The sequence below is a fragment of the Hippopotamus amphibius genome, chromosome 1, assembly GCF_030028045.1.
Source record: "Hippopotamus amphibius kiboko isolate mHipAmp2 chromosome 1, mHipAmp2.hap2, whole genome shotgun sequence".
Lineage (NCBI taxonomy): Eukaryota > Metazoa > Chordata > Mammalia > Artiodactyla > Hippopotamidae > Hippopotamus > Hippopotamus amphibius.
The window spans coordinates 98,815,912-98,838,813 of NC_080186.1; the positions used below are offsets into that span (position 1 = coordinate 98,815,912).

The following is a 22,902-nucleotide window of genomic DNA, read 5'->3' on the forward strand; positions in this document are numbered from 1 at the left end:
AGTATACCTTAACAAGTATGACTTCAAATAAAAGCTATTTCCTCCTGTCACCTTTTGCAAATCCCCTGCCCCTAAAGGATGTGACATATTTATTATGACTGGTGTAAAGGAAGGAAATAAAAGTTCTATCAATGAACACCTGGTATGACTTCCACACAAATGTCCACTATCCATGGTAAGCACCAAGAGTAGAACATGATTCAGCAGAATTTTTCTATTTATCCCTGTTTTCAGCCTTAAAGTTTCTCCTCTTTGGGTCCTTCTTCTGCGCCTTTCATTTCTGGAGATTCTGCAGCTTTAATAACTTCTTTAGATTCCATCTCTTTATTTTCCTTTTTCTGCTTCTCCTCTGCTTTCTGTTCTTTTGCCTCAAGTTGATAATGGATGGCCATGCCAATGCACAGGTAGATGCCCGAGAAAATAAGGATTATGCCGCTTGCCCAGTATGTGTATTTGTAGTCTCCATATATGTCATTGAGACGACCTAAGGATGTCCAAAAAAAAAGTTATGTGGGTAAACAGTTATACCCGTTCCCAAATAAAGCTTAAGGATCCATTCAAAAAGCTCATAAATGACAAATCAGTCTTGAAAAGAAACTGCTCAAAATTATCTGATCTTTGGTTTATGATGTCACAACTGATTTGGGGTGGCCCTGCATATTCTATTATCTTTAGCAACTTGAAAATAATTAAATCTTGCAAATTTGAATTGGGAAAGACCTAGAGATCACCTAGGGTCAAGTCTCTCAATATTCAATGGAAAAGTTTGTTGCTCAAAGGAGGTTTAGGAGTCTTGCCCAAGGCCACAGAGCTAATTCCAGTCTCCCAGACCAATGCACTTTCTCTGACATCAGCATTTCCCAAAGAGCGTTCCTGTGAACACCCATCCTCTGCTAAAACATTAACTAACGGCAATACCTTTCCACCATTCTAAGTGCTTAATCCTCCCAACAGGAAGATTCTATCATCATTCCCAGTGTATAACATAAAAGCCGAAGCACAGAAACCTTAAGTAACTTGTCCAAGGTCACAAAGCTTGTAAGTGAAACGGGTTAGCTTTCAACCCAGCAAGTCTGGCTCTGAGGCCTGCACCCATAACTTCTGTGCTACAGGATACCTCCCTAATGTTTCCACAGCCAAGTAAATTTGGAAAGGACATATCCTTGTCTTTTCTATTAAAGGCTTTATGAGGACTGACAGCAAAGAAACACTTACTTTGGTGTTGCCAAACAGTTTTTTGGCCATGAAATCCTTGTAATAGTAAAATTTATTAGTATCTCAAACCAGTATTAAGAAGTAAACTTTGGAAAACTCTACACATATAAAGGACATAATAACCAAGTCAAATATGATTCCATATGGTTTTCCAATGCAGGGCGTCACTCACTCAGCAATACTCACTGAGTCTCCACACATACACACGGCTCTGGGGCTGCTAAGCCCTGAGTTAAGGGTGAGCAAAGGAGGTAACATCCACAGTTCAGCGGAGAAGAGAAATGTTAATCCGATAACCACACAGACTGTGACAAGTGCTACAAGGAGGGTTTGAAAGCAGAAAATAAGGGTTTGGGATGAGCAAGTAGGGCAGGAAGGTTTTTCTTAAAGTGTAAACTCAGCCAAGACTTACAGGAGGATAGGAGTTATCTGGGAGAAAGGAGATGGGGAAAGGATCTGGGCAGAGAACAGCCAGTGCAAAGGCAGGTGGTAGGAGGAAGCACAGGGTGTGAGGGGGGAAGCACAGACAGCAAACTGAGTGTGGGAAATGAGGCTGGAGACATAGGTGGACCAGGCCATGCAGGACCTAGTAAGCTGCAGTAGGGAATTCACCCTAAGGACGTGGGAAGCAACTGGAGTGTTCTAAGAGACTGAAGAAGAGCTAGAATGGATATGGGTAAAGTTAAAAGGCTACTGATAGAAGATGGGAGATTTGGATAAGAGCGGTAGTTGTGATGGAGAGAAAATGGGCAGATTAGAAAGAGATTTAGGAAGCAAAAACGGACAGGATTTGGAGTCTCCTTGGGTATATATAGGGAGGAGAGAAGGTGGACAGGTCAGTAGTGGATCTTCTGTTATGTATCCTTCCTTACTTTATACTGCATAATCTCAAAAGCATGAGTCACATCCAGAAGTCCAAATTATTGTTGTATTTTGTATTAATAATAATTTTAAAATGTAAACCATTTAGCATTCTTAAGAGAATAACACATCAGTTTTTATGGTCACTTACTAGCTGTGTGATCTTGGGCAAGTTATTTCACTTTTAGAAGCCCCTATTTCTTTATAAAGTGGGAACAATAAAAGTCCTATGTTATAAACTTGTTATATGACAGAATATAGAAAACGATTAGGACAGTCCCTGGTATACTGCGAGCCCTCACCTGGTAACTATGGTTATTATTTTAAATATTACTGCTGAGATAAATTCCACAATTAAAAAGAAATCACCAACAGTATTTGAAAGGTAGAGTATACGTTATACATTTTTCTATTATAAACATGGTAGGTTTTTTAATCAGAAAAAATTATTTTAATAAATACTTGTTTGTAATAGTTTTTATCCATCTTTCAGCTTGATGATCCACTTTAATTCAGTTCTATAAGTCGTTGAGCAATTATGCTGTGCCAAGCACTGTGCCAGCACTGATGGTACAGAAATGAGCGAGACTATCAAGCAGCTCATTGATCTCTGCCTTCTGTCACCTTCCCAACCTTCTCTCCCTGTTTTATGGTCACAGAACCACAGAAAGAGGGAGACAGGGATTTCCCTGGTGGCACAGTGGATGAGACTCTGTGCTCCCAATGCAGGGGGCCCAGGTTTGATCCCTGGTTGATGAACTAGATCCCACATGCATGCTGCAACTAGGAGTTCGCATGCTGCAACTGAAGAGCCCATGTGCCACAACTAAGGAGCCCGTGAGCTGCAATTAAGGCACCCACTTGCCACAACTAAGAGCCGGTGCAACCAACCAACCAACCAAATAAGTAAATCTTAAAAGGAAGGAAGGAAAGAGGAAATATCGAGACATACTATACCTAAAAGTGGTGGCCCCAGGAGGATAGGACAGCATTCCACAATGGTCACCAATCCCACAGCACTGGAGAACCTCTGGGATCCAACGAGGTCCATCAGCGTTTCAAACAATACAGCACCAAACCACCCAAAAGCAAATCCAAGGACTCCCGCATAAAGACAGAACCCTATATAACTAGAGGATAAAGGTACTAGCATATGACACACTCCATTTGCAATAATAGAAGCAGCAAAAAAATACTGAACTCGAGGTCTTATCCACTTTGTGTTGGCTACGAATCCCATAGAAGGTCTGGCTACCATGTCAACAAAAGCCAGAATGGAAAGAAGGAAGGCAGACTTCTCACTAGAGTGATGTTGACTCTTGGCATAATTACTAAGAAAGACTAAAGGTGTAGCCAGTGCAAAAGACATTATCACATTCCCAGAGAGGTACAGCATAAAGCCTCTGTGCTTGAACAGGGATAAGTCCAGAAGTTTGTTAACGGTTTGAAAAATGGATTGTTTCTCATTTGGGGGGTTTCTGCCATTAACTTCTGTATTTGCATCACCTGCCTGCTTGTTTGCATCATGTTTTCCAGCTTCCTGAAGGGATTCTTTCGACTTCTCTTTCTCTGTAGCGGTTGGCTTAGGCCCTATTGGTCTCATCAGAGCTCCAGCCACACAGCAGTTTAGTAGGATGCCCCCAAGAATGAGGAAGCTTCCTCTCCAGCCGAAGATAGCAAAAAGAGTCTGGTTGATTGGGGCCAGGGCAGAGAGGAACACAGGGCTGCCTGACATGGCCAGTCCATTTGCTAGTGGTCGCCTCTTGTAGAAATACTTGCCAATCATGGTCAGAGCTGGATTAAAGTTGAAGGCAAGCCCAAGACCTGGGGAAAGGGAAAAAAGAATCACATACTACAATAAATCTCAGAAACATATTTAGAATGAATTAACTAGGCAAAGAAACAAAGTGGAAAGAGGTCAAAATCACAAAAGGCTATTATAACTAGTAGGTCATTAAGTGGACTGTTATCAAATAAATACAGACATAAAGTCTCTTTATGCAGCAAATACTAGATTTAATATAAAAAATGTATATATATATATATGTATATATTTTTTTGGCCATGCCATGTGGCATGTGGGATCCCGACCAGGGACTGAACCCATGCCCCCTGCGGTGGAAGCACAGAATCTTAACCACTGACCACCAGGAAGTCCCTAAAAAATGTATATTATTAAAAACAATTCTTTTTGCTTTAGCAACAAAAAGAACAATAAATGTAAGATCCTTTGTCTAGTTTCAAATTTCAGCTTTCCTGAGGAACAGGGAATTGAAAGCAAAAAGGAGGGAGGATAAATCTTATAAATTCAGAAAGCAAGATAGAAGGGGCAGAAGGAGGGGAAGGAAGATGGAGGGAGAGAGAGAGAGAAAATGTTTTTGGATAGTAAAACACAACATTGTCAAGATTCTAACACTACCTTAGTCAATCCATTAATTTAATGAAATTTCTACGAAAATTTCAATGTATTTTATTTTTCAAATGAGGTAAAATGACTCTAAAATACACCCAAAGAACAAATGCATTAGAAATATTGGAAAAGGATAAATAATTGGTGGGCCTACCCTAAAAGATATATAAACATATTGTACAGCTACAGTAATCAGAATAGTGTGACACTTATTCAAAATCAGAAAAACTGATTACTAAAAGTGAGCTGAAAGTCCAGAAATAGAACCAAAAGATACATTTAAATTAATAGGAAAAGAATGGATTTTTCAGCTAACGGGGCTGGGACAGTAACTACTCCAATAACCTCTTAGGTGGTCTCCCAATCCTGCTTCCCCACTAGGTAAACCAGGTGAGGATGTGCGCCCATTTCAATCTCTCTAATGACTGCCTGTCCATCACTTTTCACTCTGGATTAAGAGGTCCCATGATTTGGCTCTAAGCTACCTCCCTGCCCTCATCTCAGTCTATTCTTACTTGCGCTAAGTGTAACTCTTCCTCTAGATTATCACAAAGCCTCCTAGTTATCATTCAGATCTCAACTCAAAATCACCACCTCTGAGAAGCCTTCCCTTTAGGGACCATTCAATCTTTCTCTACTGAAATTCTAAGTCTTTGCAAAGCAGTTATTACTACCTGATATTTTTCTTATTTATTCATTTATTTGTTGGTCTATTTATTGTCTGCTTCCCTCCACAAAAGAGCATGAATCTTGCCTGTCATGTTGGCTCTCCCCACAGAGCTTGACCAGTGCCTGGCATATAGTTAGGGACTCAATAAAAAATATTTGTCGAGTGAATTAATAAATGCAATAATGAACAGGCTGAATAACCACATGGGAACAAATAAAGTTCTATTCCTTCCTTATGTTATTCAAATATTCCAGATGAATTAAAATATTTAAATCTTTAAAAATTTAATTAATGTAGTAAAAGTATAGATCCAAAAAGATAATACCCATTATTGGCATTATCTCAGGTCCTGCAGGTGGGACTGTAAATTATTATAACCTTTCTAAAGGAGTACTTGGCCAATCATATCAAAACCCTTTTTCCCCAGTAATTGCACTTCTACAAATTTATCCAAAGGAAATTATCATTTTCACAAGGATGCATACAGAAGTACTATCATGCAAATACTGTTTATTAAGAGTGAAGGACTTCCTAGGTGGCACAGTGGCTAAGAATCCACCTGTCAATGCAGGGGACATGGGTTCGATCCCTGATCTAGGAAGATCCCACATGCCAAGGAGCAACTAAGTCCCGTGAGCCACAACTATCGAGCCCATGTGCTACAACCACTGAAGCCCACGAGACTAGAGACTGTGCTCCGCAACAGGAGAAGCCACAATGAGGAGCCTGCACACCACAATGAAGAGTAGCCCCCACACCACAATGAAGAGTAGCCCTCACTCACCACAACTAGAGAAAGCCTGTGTGCAGCAACAAAGACCCAACACAGCCAATAAAAATAAAATTAATAATTAATTTAAAAAAAAAAGAGTGAAAATATAGGGACTTCCCTGGTGGTGCAGTTGTTAAGAATCTGCCTGCCAATTCAGGGGACACAGGTTCGATCCCTGGTATGGGAAGATCCCACATGCCACGGAACAACAAAGCCCACGCACCACAACTACTGAGCCTGCACTCTAGAGCCCATGAGCCACAACTACTGAGCCTGTGTGCTGCAACTACCGAAGCCCACATGCCTAGAGCCCATGCTCTGCAACAAGAGAAGCCACCGCACTGAGAAGCCCATGCACCACAAGGAAAGAATAGCCCCTGCTTGCCACAACTGGAGAAAGCCTATGCACAGCAATGAGACCCAATGCAGCCAAAAATTTTAAAAAATAAAATAAAATAATGTAAAATTTAAAAACTTTTTTAAAAAATTTAAAAATTTAAAAAGTAAAAAAATAAAAATAACAAAAATTTTTTAAAATTTTTAAAAATTAAAAAAATTTAAAAGTTAAAATACTAAATTTTTTTAAAAATTTTAAAAATTTTTTAAAAAACAAAAAAATTTTAAAAAATTTAAAAAAAATTTTAAAAATTAAAATAAAGTATATTTACTAAGATGGGGAAACTATGTATAACACATGATGTAGTTTTTTAAATTAATTAATTAATTAATTTTATTGGCTGTGTTGGGTCTTTTTTTTCCTGTGCGCAGGCTTTCTTTTTAGTTAAAGTGAGTGGCGGCTACTCTTCGTTGTGGTGTACGGGCTTCTCATTGTCGTGGCTTCTCTTGTTGCAGAGCATGGGCTCTAGGCATGTGGGCTTCAGTAGCTGCAGCACATGGGCTCAATAATTGTGGCTCATGGGCTCTAAAGCACAGGCTCAGTAGTTGTGGCGCACAGGCTTAGTTGCTCCGCGGCTTGTGAGATCTTCCCCGCCCAGGGATCGAACCTGTGTCCCCTGCACTGGCAGGCAGATTCTCAACCACTGCGCCGCCTAGGAAGCCCCACATGATGTATTATTAAGTGAAAAAGCTGGTTACAAACATTATTTCTAATCTCATTCCTTTTTAAAAAAATTTTAACTTTATTGGACTATAGCTGATTTTACAATGTTGTGTTAGTTTCAGGTGTATAGCAAAGTGATTCAATTATACATATACATATACTCATTCTGTTTTAGATTCTGTTCTCTTATAGGTTATCACAGAATATTGAGTATAGAGTTCCCTGTGCTATACAGTAGGTCCTCGTTGGTTATCTATCTTATATATGGTAGTGTGTGTGTGTGTTCATCCCAAACTCCTGATTTATCCCCACCCCCCACATTTCCCCTTTGGTTACCATAAGTTTGTTTTCAGTACCTGTAAGTCTGTTTCTGTTTCGTAAATAAGTTCATTTGCATCATTTTTTAAAACTAGATTCCACATATGAGTGATATCATATATTTGTCTTTCTGTTTGATTTGCTTTACTAATCTCATCCCGTTTTGCTTTAAAAATTCTATGTGTGCATCGAAAAATGAGTGGATATGGCATCAAAATATTAATGGTAGTTTTCCGTGAACCGTAGAGCTATGGGTGTCAATAGTATTTATATTCAGCAGTTTTATTTTCTTAATTTAGCTATTAGAAAGGGAGGTTTCCTCAAGCATGCCCTTTATTCCCTTGAAAATATATCTGTCTTTTCTATCAGAAAATTTCTGCCTTGTATCTGACATTCTCTCTTTCTTTAATCTGAGCCAATTTCTTCTTGGGTAGAAGGGGAAATGAGTGGGAATAGCTAATGACCTCTCTTTCAACAACTTTTTACCTATCACTGCTATCTTCTTTCTTAAGATAAAAAAAGAAAGAGGGACTTCCTAGGTGGCACAGTGGTTAATAATCTGCCTGCCAATGTAGGGGACATGGGTTCAATTCCTGCTCCAGGAAGATCCCACATGCTGCGGAGCAACTAAGCCCATGAGTCACAACTATTCAGCCCATGTGCTGCAACTACTGAAGCCCTCGCGCCTAGAGCCTGTGCTCTGCAACAAGAGAAGCCACCAAAATGAGGAGCCTGCACACCACAATGAAAAGTAGCCCCACTCGCCACAACTAGAGAAAGTCTGTGTGCAGCAACAAAGGCCCAACGCAGCCAATAGATTAATTAATTAATTAAAAAAGTAAAGCCTTGGACTTCCTAGTTGGTGCAGTGGTAAAGAATCCGTCTGCCAATGCAGGGGACACGGGTTCGAGCCCTGCCCTGGGAAGATTCCACATGCCACGGAACAACTAAGCCCGTGCGCCACAACTATTGAGCCTGTGCTCTAGGACCCGTGAGCCACAACTACTGAGCCCATGTGCCGCAACTATTGAAGCCCATGTGCCTAGGGCCCGTGCTCCACAACAAGAGAAGCCACTACAATGAGGAGCCTGTGTACCACAATGAAGAGTAGCCCCCGCTCTCAGCAACTAGAGAAAGCCCATGTGCAGCAATGAAGACCCAATGCAGCCAATAAATAAAAATAAATAAATAAATAAATTTATAAAAAAAAAATAAAGCCTTAATAAATTTAAAAAAAAGAGAGAGAGAGAAAGGAAGAAAGGGAAGAAGCTCTCTTTCAATTTATTTATTCAATAAAAATAATCATCCATTAAGTGCCAGAACTTTATTTAAAGAATTGTTTTTCTAGTACTATTAAATTAACATATCAACAGCTCTAAAAAATAGTGACCTAGTAATTTTTCTAACAAAGAACTTTCATTTTTCAAAAGAACTGGCAAATGAATGCTACAAATAGTCCACAAAAAATTAATGCTTGAAAATACATCCATAGCAACTCACCTACAATGACTCCGACACACAAGTAAAGTTCCTGCACAGTGGTACAGAAAGATGCTGCAATCATGCCACAGCCTGACAAGAAGCCACCAACAATCATGACTGGACGACTGCCATATTTATTCACCAGGATACTGCTGATAGGACCTAGGAGAGAACAAACAACTTAGTAATAGAGGAGATGCCTAGCCTTCACATCCACACCTGCACATGACATTACTGACGTGATAAGATGCCACCCCAGAAAATAAACAGATAAAACAGAAGACAGTGGTAAGGAATATTGCTTTCTATCTTTATTTGAGTCACAGGTTTGTGTAAATGAAAAAATGTAGTGTTGATTATATATCTTCTATACACCTAGGACTTACTGATGTGTTTTAGCTAAAGTACCCAAGACCATAATCTAATTCTTTTAAGGCAGAAGAGGATGCAAATACCCTGATTATAAGTGTTTATAGGATTCTTCATGTATCTAGGATATTATCCACATATATGTAGCAAGTTTGTTCTGTTTTAAATTTTTAGATGGTCATCTAGAGCAAACACACATGAATGATGAGATGTATGAGCAAGCATGATCAAACTTCTGACTTAAGGGCATATTTACAAACTAGATAAAATGTATCATTTTTCATAGGAAACAACAACAAAACCAAAACAGAACTACAAAACAAGAATGCCTACCATCACCACTTTTCTTCAACATTATACTGGAGGTCCGGACCAACAGTAAGACAGGGGGAAGAAGGTGTAAGGAAAGGAAGAAACCAAACTATCAGTATTTGCAGAAGATTTGTCATTCTAACATTTTTGAAAAAAATCTACCAATAAACTATTGGAAATAACGAGATTATTAGCAAGCTTACAGGATATGATTAAAATGCAAACATCAATTACCTTTCTATACCCAGCAGCCAACACAAAACACATTTTTAAAGAAAGTTATCCTTTATAATGACATCATTTTATGTTATAACTGACCTAATGGAGCACACAGTTGCTATGTAGCTTTTATTGTTAAAGAGAAAGAAAATTACGACTCTAATCACATAACTCCAAGAGCTAACATTTCAAATATCTCACTGATAAAGGCATCAAGAACAAAAAGCACTTAATACAGAGCTTCTGTCTATCCACTGAAAGTTAAAAGAGGAGGTCTTCATGGGTACTTACCTCCACCATACATGACAGCAAACGCAATGGAAGATAACCACGACACTTCGCTGGTGCTGGCTTTAAATATTTCTTCAATTTCTTTGTAAAATACAGTAATAGATTTGCCAAATGCACAAGAGAAGCCAATGGAAATGAAAGCTCCAACAATGACTGCCCACCCCCAGCCTCCATCTGGGGGGGTGTATCCAACTGAACCTCCATTTGATGGTGGCATTGTAAGTAAAGATGAATTCTAAAATGCAGTTCAAATCCAAATATCTAAAGGGTATGAAATTAAAATAGTACAGAACAAGTAGGTCAATAACAAAGCACTCCCATAAAATCCCTTACATTTATATAATAAATAAATACATACATACACACATACATATAGCAATTTTGTAAATAAAAGGTCATTTCAAACATTAGATTATTGGAGATTTGTTCAAGATGGCAGAGTAGAGGACGTGTTCATTCCCTCTTGTGAGAGCACTGGAATCACAAATAACTGCTGAACAATCATTGACAGGAGGACAGTGGAACTCACCAAAAAAGATACCCCACGTCCAGAGACAAAGAAGCCTCAATGAGATGGTAGGAGGAGTGCAACCTTTTAAATCAAATCCCGTAACGCTGGATGGGCAACTCACAAACTGAGAACAATTATACCACAGAAGCCCACCCAATGGAGTGAAGGCTCTGAGCCCCATGTCAGGCTTTCCAACCTGGGAGTCTGGCAACAGGAGGAGGAATCCCCAGAGAATCAGACTTCGAAGACCAGCAGGATTTGATTGTAGGAATTCCACAGGACTGGGGAAAACGGAGACTCCACTCTTGGAGGGCACACAAAAAGTAGCGTGTGTGCTAGGACCCAGGGGGAAGGGGCAGTGACCCCATAGGAGACTGAACCAGACCTACCTGTTGGTGTTGGAGGGTTGTCTGCAGAGGTGGGGGATGGCTGTGGCTCACTGTGGGGATGGGGGAGCTGACGGCAGGGGTTCTGGGAAGTGCTCATTGGTGTGAGCCCTCCTGGAATCTGCCATTAGCCCCACCAAAGAGCCTGTAAGCTCCAGTGCTGGGTTGCCTCAGGCCAAACAACCAAAAGGGTGGGAACTCAGCCCCACCCATTAGCAGACAAGTGGATTAAAGTTTTACTGAGCTCTGCCCACCAGAGCAACACCCAGCCCTACCCACCACCAGTCCCTCCCATCAGGAAATTCACAAGACTCTTAAATAGCCACATCCACCAGAGGGCAGACAGCAGTTGCAAGAACCATAACCCTGCAGCCTGTGGAACGAAAACCACAGCCACAGAAAGATAGAGAAAATGAAAAGGCAGAGGACTTTGTACCAGATGAAGCAACAAGATAAAACCCCAGAAAAACAACTAAATGAAGGGGAGATAGGCAACCTTCCAGAAAAAGAATTCAGAATAATGATGGTGAAGATGATCCAGGACTTTGAAAAAGAATTCTTCAATATATGCAAATCAACAAATGTGATACACCCTATTAACAAATTGAAGAATAAAAGCCATGTGATCATCTCAATAGATGCAGAAAAAGCTTTTGACAAAATTCAACACCCATTTATGATAAAAACTCTCCAGAAGTGGGCAAAGAGAGAACCTACCTCAACATAATAAAGGCCATATATGACAAACCCACAGCAAATGTCATTCTCAATGGTGAAAAACTGAAAGCATTCCCTGTAAGATCAGGAACAAGAAAAGGATGTCCACTCTTGCCACTACTATTCAACATAGTTTTGGAGGTTCTAGCCACGGCAATCAGAGAAGAAAAATAAATAAAAGGAATCCAAATTGGAAAAGAAGGATTAAAACTGTCGCTGTTTGCAGATGATATAATACTATACATAGAAAATCCTAAAGAGGCCACCAGAAAACTACTAGATCTAATCAATGAATTTGGTAGTTTCAGGATACAAAAAATTTTTTTTAAAGATTTGTTTTATTATTTATTTATTATTTATTTATTTCTGTCTGGCTGCATTGGGTCTTCATTGCTGTGCACAGGCTTTCTTTAGTTGTGGCAAGCGGGGGCCACCCCTCATTGTGGTGCACAGGTCTCTCATTGTGGTGGCCTCTCTTGTTGTGGAGCATGGGCTCTAGGTGCATGGGCTTTAGTAGTTGCAGCATGTGGGCTCAGAAGTTGTGGCTCACAGGCTCAGCAGCTTTGGTGCACAGGCTCAGTTGCTCCACGGCATGAGGGATCCTCCTGGAGCAGGGATTGACCCGTGTCCTCTGCATTGGCAGGTGGACTACGCTGCACCATCAAGAAAGCCCCCAGGATACAAAATTAACACACAGAAATCTCCTGCATTCCTATACACTAACAATGAAAAATCAGAAAGACAGATTAAGGAAACAATCCCATTCACCATTGCAACAAAAAGAATAAAATACCTAGGAATAAACTTACTTAAGGAGGTAAAAGACCTGTAAGACACTTATGAAAGAAATCAAACATGACACAAACAGATGGAGAGATATACCATGTTCTTGGATTGGAAGAATCAACATTGTGAAAAATGTCTATATTACCCAAAGCAATCTACAGATTCAATGCAATCCTATCAAATTACCAATGGCATTTTTTACAGAACTAAAACAAAAAATCCTAAAACCTGTATGGAGACACAAAAGACCCCGAATAACCAAAGCAATCTTGGGGAAAAAAACAGAGTTGGAGGAATCAGACTCTCTGATGCCAGATTATACTACAAAGCTACAGTAATCAAGACAATATGGTGCTGGCACAAAAACAGAAATATAGATCAGTGGAACAGGATAGAAAGCCCAGAGATAAACTATGGTCAACTGGTCTATGACAAAGGAGGCAAGGATATATAGTGGAGAAAAGGCAGCCTCTTCAATAAGTGGTGCTTGGAAAACTGGACGGCAACATGTAAAAGAATGAAATTAGAACATTCCCTAACACTGTACACAAAAATAAACTCAAAATGGATTACAGACCTAAATGTAAGGCCAGACACTATAAAACCCTTCGAGGAAAACATAGGAAGAACACTCTTTGACATAAATCACAGCAAGATCTTTTTTGATCCACCTCCTAGAGTAATGGAAATAAAAATAAACAAGTAGGTCCTAATGAAACAAAATTTTTTGCACAGAAAAGGAAACTATAAACAAGATGAAAAGACAACCTTCAGAATGAGAGAAAATATTTGTAAATGAATCAACAGACAAAGGATTATCACCAAAATATATAAACGGTTCATGCAGCTCAATATCAAAAAAACAAACAACCCAATCAAAAAATGGGCAGAAGACATAAATAGGCATTTCTCCAAAGAGGACATACAGAAGGCCAAGAGGCACATGGAAAGCTGCTCAACATCACTAATTATTAGAGAAATGCAAATCAAAACTACAATGAGGTATCACCTCACACTGGTTAGATTGGGCATCATCAGAAAATCTACAAACATTAAATGCTAGAGAGGGTGTGGAGAAAAGGGAACCCTCTAGCACTGTTGGTGGGAAAGTAAAATGATATAGCCACTATGGAAAACAGTATGGAGGTTCCTTAAAAAACTAAAAATAGAATTACCATACGACCCAGCAATCCCATTAGTTGGCATATACCCAGAGAAAACCATAATTCAAAGAGATACATGCACCCCAAAATTCATTGCAGCACTATTTACAATAGCCAGGTCATGGAAGCAACCTAAATATCCATTGACAGACGAATGGATAAAGAAGGTGTGGTATATGTACATACAATGGAATATTAGTCATAAAAAGAAACAAAATTGGGTCATTTGTAGAGACATGGATGGACCTAGAGACTGTCATACAGAGTGAAGTAAGTCAGAAAGAGAAAAACAAATATGGTATATTAATGCATGTATATGGAATCTAGAAAAATGGTAATGATCATCCAGTTTGCAAGGCAGAAATAGAGACACAGATGTAGAGAACAAACATGTGGATACCAAGCAGGCGGAAGCGGTGGGGGGGAGTGGGGTTGGATGGATTGGTAGATTGAGATTGCCATATATACCTTAATATGTGTAAAATAAATGATTAATAAAAAAAATCAAATTGTACACTTTAAATATATGCAGTTTAAAAAGAAAATAAATATATACAGTTTATTGTATGTCAATTATATCTCAATAAAACTCTTTTTAAAAGAGAAAAAACAAAACAAAAAACCCCAAAACATTAGATTCTTGGGACTTCCTTGACAGTCCAGTAGTTAAGACTTCACCTTCCAATGCAGGGTGTGTGGTGAGGGAACTAAGCAGTCAAAAAAAACAAAACATAAAAAAGAAGCAATATTGTAACAAATTCAGTAAAGACTTTAAAGATGGTCCACATCAAAAAAAAAACACTTTAAAGAAACAAAACAAAACATTAGGTTCTTATTTAGTTGGCTAGAAAGTTAGCTCCGTAATGATTGCTTTTCATCTAGCTGCTTAGATGTAAGGTTTTTGGGGAGTTTTTTTGGTTTTTGTTTGTTTGTTTGTTTGTTTACTATTATGTGACTAGAAAGATTCCTAACTGATGGCTGACCAATATACGAGAGTGAGTCAAAACTTATCCGCACTCTGGCTGTAGAATTTATAGAAGTTTTAATATAACCGGAGTGCGGATAAGTTTTGACTCACCCTCGTAGTTTAAATCTGCAAAATGAACCCTGATATTAAGACTAGTAGATTTGTTTTGTTTTTAAAAAACATTTACTTATTTGGTTGTGCCGAGTCTCAGTTGCAGCAGGTAAGCTCCTCTTAGTTGCAGCTCACTGGCTCCTTAGTTGCAGCAGGCAGTCTCCTTAATTGTGGCATGTGAACTCTTAGGTGCAGCATGCATGTGAGATCTAGTTCCCTGATCAAGGATCAAACCCAGGCCCCCTGCATTGGAAGCATGAAGTCTTAACCATTATGCTACCAGGGAAGTTCCAAAAGACTAGTAGTTTTAAACCAAAGATTTCCCCTTTTCTTGAGCCTCAGCATTAGTGTAAAAGAAATACAACATGATTATGAATTACTAGCAGGTGGGAGAAGTTGAGAGCAGGTTTACCAGTCTACTTTAGAGAAATTAAGTTTTCTCCTTTGATTTACTTAAACCACCTTCTATTTTATGTCAAAGTTAATCTTCCAACAATATGTTATCATACTCATTCTGGCCACCCTAACATTACCTGGAGTGATGTAGTACAGTATTAATCTTGTATAGGTCAATGATGACAATATCATGTTTTACTATTCCTTACTCTTTAATACAAATCCTACCTTCCTATCCATAGAAATCAACTTTTAAGTAGCTCATCTTCTAACTAATCTAAACACTTCAGATACAATTTAGAAAGTGACCTTGTAGTAATTAAAAAAAAAACCCTCAGAGTTCTGCTTAAGAAGCTAAAAGACTGAGTCTTTTAAATAAAACTTTTATAGAAGTAAAGTTTCTAAAAGTGTTATAAAATTATAAAATTCCCAGAGTTTACACAACTTTTGTTAGATTTATTCCAAGGTAGTTTTTATTACTCTTGTAAATGGTAATTTTAAAAAATTATTTTCTCTTAGCTGCTGTTGTATAAAGACACAATTGATTTGTTTAAATAATAGCTTTACTGAGATATAATTCACATATCACAAAATTCACCCTCTTAAAAGTTTATATTTCAGTGGTTTTCAGTATATTCATAAAACTGTACAATTATCACCACTAATATCAGAACATTTTCATCACCCCAGAAAGAAACCCTGTATCTATTAGCAATTAATTTTATTCCTGAATATTATTTTTGATGATGTAAATCAAACTGTTTTCTTAATTTTACTTTTGGATTTTTCATTGCTACTGTCTAGAAATATAATTGGTTTTTGTATGTTAATTTTGCAGCCTGCAAATTTGCTGAACTCATTTATTAGTTCTAATAGATTTATGTATACATGTGTGTGGATTCCTTAGGATTTTCTATTTAGAAAATCATGTCGGACTTTCCTGGTGGCGCAATGGTTAGGAATCTGCCTGCCAATGCAGGGGACATGGGTTCCATCCCTGGGCAGGGAAGATTCCACATGCTATGGAGCAACTAAGCCCCTGTGCCACAACTACTGAGCCCATGCACTGCAGCTACTGAAGCCCACTTGCCTAGAGCCTGTGCTCCACAACAAGAGAAGCCACTGCAATGAGAAGCCCGCGCACTGCAATAAAGACTAGCCCCCGCTCGCCACAACTAGAGAAAGCCTGTGTGCAGCAACAAAGACCCAACACAGCCAAAAAATAAAATTAATTAAATAAATGATAATATAAATCTTAAAAAAAAAAAGGAAAAGAAAATCTTGTCATTTGTGATAGTTTTACATCTTCCTTTCATTGCCTAATTTCCTTGGATAAAACCTCCAGTACATGTGGTGAAAATGGACATCCTTGTCTTATTTCTGACCTCACACGGAAAGCTTTCAGTATTTTACCATTAAGTATGATGTTAGCTGTGAGTTTTGTAAATGCCCTTTAAGTTTGGGAAGTTCCTTCTATTCCTAGTTGTTCAGTATTTTTATCACAAAGAATATTGAATTGTAGCAAATGCTTTCTTATAAGTCTATTAAGATGATCTTGTGGTTTGGGGCCTTTATTCTATTAATATGGTATGGTTTGACTGATTTTTTTAAATTTATTTATTGGCTGTCTTGGGTCTTTGTTGCTGCACACAGGCTTTCTCTAGTTGCAGCGAGAGGGGGCTACTGTTCATTGTAGTGCGCAGGCTCCTCACTGCAGTGGCTTCTCTTGTTGTGGCGCACAGGCTCTAGGCATGTGGGCTTCAGTAGTTGTGGCACACAGGCTCAGTAGTTGTGGCACATGGGCTTAGGTGCTCTGCAGCATGTGGGATCTTCCTGGAGCAGGGATCGAACCCGTGTCCCCTGCACTGGCAGGTGGATTCTTAACCACTGAGCCACCTAGGAAGTCCCTGACTGATTTTTATATGTTGAAACACTTATGAATTCCTGCACTCCTAAGTCCCAGTTTATCATGGTATGTAACTCATTTTATGTTGTTGGATTCTGTTTGCTCATATTTTGTTGAGGATTTTTATGTCCATATTTACAAGGGATAATTGTTGCACTTTTCTTCTCTTGTGATGTCTATCTGGTTTTGGTATCAGGATAATACTGGCTTCAAAGAACAAGTTGGGAAGTGTTCCCTCCTCTTCTGTTTTTTGGAAGAGCTTGTAAAAGAGTGGTGTTAGTTCTTTAAAGGTTTCATAGAATTCACCAGGGAAGACATCTGGGCTTCAAGTTTTCTTTGTGGGTAGTTTTTTGAGGATTTATGTCAATCTTTTTACTTGTTTTAGGTATATTCAGAACATGTATATCTACTTGAGTCATTTGATAGTTTGTGCCTTTCTAGAAATGTGTTCATTTCATTTATGTTATCTAATTTGTTGGTCTGCAATTGTTCATAGCATTCCTTTATAATCCCTTTTTATTTCTGTAAGGTTAGTAGTGATATTTGAAAAGTTTAACCAACAGTACTATTAGAGGGAAGAGGCCCCACAAAATTGACCTCACTTCTAACATCAATTGCAAGTTCAGGCAGTGGAGGGCAGGGGGTGGTGTTGGCGGTGGTTTCCAAAACAGTTTTGGCAATTCAACAGGATTCACAGAATTCACTGAAAGCTATTATACTCACAATTTATTACAGGGAAAGGACAGGCTGAAATTAGCCACAGGAAGAGAAGCACAGGGCAGAGTTTGGGAGTGGTTCAAGCATGGAGCTTTTGATCATCCTCTTCCCATGGAGTCATGGATAGCGTTACCTTTTCCCAGTCACAATGTGTGACAATATAGAGTATCACCAACCAGGGAAGCTCACCTAAGATTTTTGGTGTCTAGAATTTAATGGGGCTTGGGACTTCCCTGCTGGTCCAGTGGTTAAGACTTTGCCTTCCAATGCAGGGGGTGCGGGTTCGATCCCTGGTCGGGAAGCTAAGATCCCACATGGCTCGTGGCCAAAAATACCAAACATAAAACAGAAGCAATATTGTAGCAAACTCAATAAAGACTTTTAAAATGGTCCACATCAAAAAAAAAAATCTTGAAAAAAAAAAAGAATTTAGTGGGGCTTGATCACATACTGCCCACATGAGTGCTGATCTTTAGTCTCCATCTCTCCAGAGGGTGGGCTAATACTTTAGTCTCCAGCTCTTTTGGAGATTGGAAATAAGACAACATGGCTGGGGAATAAAAAAAAGACAATATGGCTGACGGGCCCAGCAAACAAAGACACTCCTATCAGGCAAGACTTTTCAGAGGCCTAGAGATATATTCCAGTAGCTGAGGACAAGGGCCAAATCTCTCTATTGGTAAGGTTAATTCTTCACTATACATAATGTTTCCTCTTTCATTTCTGATATTAGTATTTTGAATTCTCTCTCTCTTTGCTTGGTTAGTCTAGCTAAAAGTTTGTCAATTTTATTGATTTTTTCAGAGACCAAACCTTTGGTTTTATTGATTTTTTTATTTTCTCTATTGTTTTTGTACTTTCTAGTTCATCTATTTCTATTCTAATCTTTATCATTTTCTTCCCTCTGTTTACTTTGCATTTAATTTGCCCTTATTTTTGTTTCTTATGGTAAAAGATTCCATTATTGATGAGATTTTTTTCTTTCAAAATATAGATGTATACAGGTATAAATTTCCCACTAAGCACTCTTTTAGCTGTATTCCAGAAATTTTGGTATTTTGTAATTTTTCATTCATCTCAATATGTTTTCTAGTTTCTTTTATAATTTATTCTTTGAACCATTGGTTATTTAGGAATGTGTTAATTTTCACATTTGTTCATTTCCCAAATTTTCTTTTGTTGTTCATTTCTGATTTTATTTCATTATGATCAGAGAACATACTCAGTCCTTTCCAATGTACTGAGACTTGTTTTATGGCCTAACAGATGGTCTATCCTGGAAAATGTTCCATGTGTACTTGAGAAGAATGTGTATTCTGCTGTTGTTGGGTAAAATGTTCTATGGATGTTTGTTAGATTTATTTGGTTTATACTCAGTATGTACTTGGTTGTTCAAGTCTTCTATTTCCTGGTTGATTTTCTGCCTAGTTATTTTATTGATGTTCTGTTGAAATCTTCAACTGTTTTCATTGAATTGTCTATGTCTCTCTTTAATTGCATCAGTTTTTGCTTCATGTATTTTAGGACTCTGTGGTTAGGTGTATATATGTTTAATAATTGTTATGTCTTCCTAATGGATTTACCTTTTATCATCATAAAATGTCTGTGTCTCATAACAGTTTTGTCTTGAAGTCTATTTTGCCTAGGTCTCTCTGGTCACTGTTTACATGGCATATTTTTTTTTCATCTGTATTCTAAACCAGTTTCTGTCTTTGAATCTATAATGTGCCTCTCGTAGACAGCATAGAGTTGGATCCAATCTGCCAATCACTGCTTTTTGATTGAAGTGTTTAATCTATTTACATTTAATTTAGTTACTGATAAAGTAGGACTTAAGTCTACTGTTTTACTATTTGTTTTCTCTGTCTTGTGTCTTTTTTGTTTTTCTATTCTTCCATCACTGCCTTTTATTTATGTTAAATAGATATTTTTGGCATGCCCCTTTAATTACCTTGTTGTTTCTTTTACTATGTTTTTTGTTATTTTCTTAGTGGTTGTCCTGTGGATTACAATTAACATCTTAACTTAAAACAATCTATATACCAATTTAATTGCAATAGTTTACAAAACCTTTGCTCCTATACAGTCTCCCCCTTTCACACTATTGTCTTACAAATTACATTCTTTATACACTATAAGCCCATTAAAAATGGTATAATTATTGCTTTTAAATCAGGTAGAAGGGAAAAAAAGAGTTTACAAAGAAAAAAATACATTTACACTGTCTTATTGTATATTTACCTATGTAGTTACTTTTACTGGTGTTCTTTATTTTTTTCCATGTGCATTCACGTTACTGTGTAGTGTCCTTTCAATTCAGCCTGAAGGACATTCTTTGGTATTTCTTGTAGGGCTGTCCTGCTGGCAACAAATTCTCTCAGTTTTTATCTGGGAATGTCTTAATCTCCCCTTCATTTTGAAGGATAGTTTTGCTGGATATCGAATTCTTGGTTGACAGTCTTTTCCTTTCAGCACTTTGAATATTTTATCCCATTGCTTTCTGGATCCTATGGTCTCTAAAGAAAAATCAGCTGTTAATCTTACAGAGGCTACTTGGTTTGTAATGAGTTGCTTCTCTCTTGTTGCTTTCAAGATTCTCTCTTTGTCTTTGTCTCTGAGGTTCTATTCATTTTTCATTCATTTTTCTTTTTTTCCCTTAGATTTGATAATCTCAATTGACCTATATTCAGGTTTACTGACTCTTCTGCCAGATGAAGTCTGCTTTTGAGCTCCTCTTCCAAATTTTTTATTCAGTTATTGTACTTTTCAGCTCCAGAATTTCTATTTGGCTCTTTTCCCCCAGAAGGAATTTCCTTTTATTCAGTGCCTTTGAGCTTTTAGGAAAAGTGTTAAAAGTTGAGAATTAGCTCAATTTAAAAAATTTTTTTTATTTTTTACAATAAACTGCGTATATTTAGAGTGTACAATTTGGTATCCCAATCTCCCAATTCATTCCCCCCCCAACCCTCCCCACTTTCCCCACTTGGTATCCATATGTTTGTTCTCTACATCTGTATTTGGCTCTTTTTAAATAATAACTATCTCTTATAAATATTCTCTGTTTGGTGAGACATTTTTCTCATAATATCTCTTAGTTCTTTAGACATGGTTTTTTTTAATTCTTTGAAAAAATTATAATAGCTAATTTAAAGCCTTTGTCTAGTAAGTCCAATGTCTAGGCTTCCTTGGGGATAGTTTCTATTAAATGACTTTTCCTTCTGTGTATAGACCATACTTTCCTGTTTCTCTATGTGTCTAATATTTTGTTGTTTTTTGTTGTTGTTTTTGCTGTTGTTGAAAACTAGACATTTAAATGTTCATTGAAGCACTATTTACAATAGCCAGGACATGGAAGCAACCTAAATGTCCATCCACAGGGGAATGGATAAAGAAGATGTGGTACATATATACAATGAGATATTACTCAGCCACAAAAAGGAATGAAATTGGGTCATTTGTAGAGACGTGGATGGACCTAGAGACTGTCACACAGAGTGAAGTAAGTCAGAAAGAGAAAAACAAATATTGTATATCAATGCATATATGTGGAATCTAGAAAAATGGTATAGATGGTCTTATTTGCAAAACAGAAACAGAGACACGGACGTAGAGAACAAACATATGAACACCAAGGGGGGAAGGGGGGGTGGGGTGAATTGGAAGATTGGGATTGACATATATACACTGTTGAAACTGTGTATAAAATAGATAACTAATGAGAATCTACTGTATAGTTCAGGGAACTCTACTCAGTGCTCTGTGGTAACCTAAATGGGAAGGAAATCCAGAAAAGAGGGGATATATGTATATGTATAGCTGATTCACTTTGCTGTACACTATTAACACAACAATGTAAACCAACTATACTCCAACAAAAATTAATTTTAAAAAAGTAATACAATGTAGCAACTGTGGAAATCAGATTCCCTCCCTCCCTAGGGCTAGTTGCTATTGCTGTTTGTTGTTCACTGTTGATACTATTGCCTTTTGTTTAATGAATTTCCTAAATAAATTCTGTGCAGTTTGTATTTTTTGTCACGTGTGGCTATTGAAGTCTTGCTTGGTTAGCTCAGTGATCAGCCAATGATTGGAGACAAATTTCCTTAAAATGCATTTAATCAGCATATCTCCCAGGCTTCGCCAAAAGGTATTATGTGTATGCTGGGGCATGCTTTCAATTCCCCAGCTTACACATCTGCCTTAGTTTTCAATTCCTGCTTGTATGGAGCTTCAAGGTTAGTCAGAGGAGGGAGATTCAGGCCTTCTCACGTCTTTCCTGAGCATGGGCACAGTGTGCACATGTGCATGACCTTCTAGTATCCTGGGAATGTGTCAGAGCTTTTCAAAGCCCCTTATGGACATCTCACTCCCCACCTTTTGCTTTGAAGTGTTTGGTCAGCTTTTTGTTTGCCTCAATTGTTTTTCCAACTCAGGCAGCTGTGAATCAGGTCAAATAAAGACAAGCTCTGTGAGTGGGGGTTTTGAGTAAACTGTCAGACATGTTGAGTAATGATAATTCTCTAAGAATGAGACTTTTTTGAGGGTTTCAAACCATTCTGCCCCCACTAGAGGTTGCTACAACTGCTGATTTTCATGGCTCCTATGATTGTGAGGTTTTTGTTTTCAATTCTACTAGAGTTGGGGAGATAAGAACAGGAATAGATCATGTTAAAACACCACAAATTTTGTTGTTCTGAGATTCAGTTGTTTCTTGAATTTATTCTGTTTGGATTATTGCAAGCCTTTGGTTAATTTTGAGTTTTGAAAAGTTGATTTTTTTTTTTTTTTTGCCAATGTTCTTATTGCTTTTATGAAAGAGCAGAATTTCAGAGGACCTTACTCCACCATTCCAGAAGTACCACTACAACTGATTTTCTAATACAGTAGTCCCCCTTTATCTGCAGTTTTGCTTTCTGCAGTTTCAGTTATCTGTGGTCAACTATGGTTTGAAAACATTAAATGGAAAATTCTAGGCATAAACCATTTATAAGTTTTAAATTGCATGCTGTTCTGAGTAGCATGATAAATCTCACACCATCCCACTCCTTTCTGCCTGGGATGTGCATCATTCCTGTGCCAGTATATCCATGTTGTATATGCTACCAGCTCATTAGTCACTTAGTAGCTGTCTCAGTTTTCAGATCGACTGTCATGGTATTGCAGTGCTTGTGCTCTAGTAACCCTCATTTTACTTAATAAGTAACATAATGTATATAGTGTTTCATTATCAAGAAAAGTATTTACTCCAGAGTTTGGCAGATAC

General features: G+C 37.9%; 1 protein-coding gene across 2 annotated transcripts in view; it reads right to left on the reverse strand.

Annotated features, from left to right (window-relative positions):
- The window catches only part of LOC130858681 (monocarboxylate transporter 1-like), a 34,638-nt gene continuing 11,736 nt past the window's right edge, over positions 1-22,902 (reverse strand). The window contains exons 1-5 of one of the 2 annotated variants that reach the window (XM_057745550.1): positions 9,980-10,084; positions 9,491-9,516; positions 8,807-8,950; positions 3,034-3,900; positions 1-484 (exon numbers count right to left, since the gene is read on the reverse strand). In XM_057745550.1, coding sequence (XP_057601533.1) covers positions 237-484; positions 3,034-3,900; positions 8,807-8,950; positions 9,491-9,512 — 1,281 coding nt within the window. In that variant the 5' untranslated portion in view covers positions 9,513-9,516; positions 9,980-10,084 and the 3' untranslated portion in view covers positions 1-236. Of the gene's footprint in view, positions 485-3,033; positions 3,901-8,806; positions 8,951-9,490; positions 9,517-9,979; positions 10,241-22,902 lie in introns of those variants that run through there. The other variant, XM_057745540.1, reaches the window with a different exon arrangement.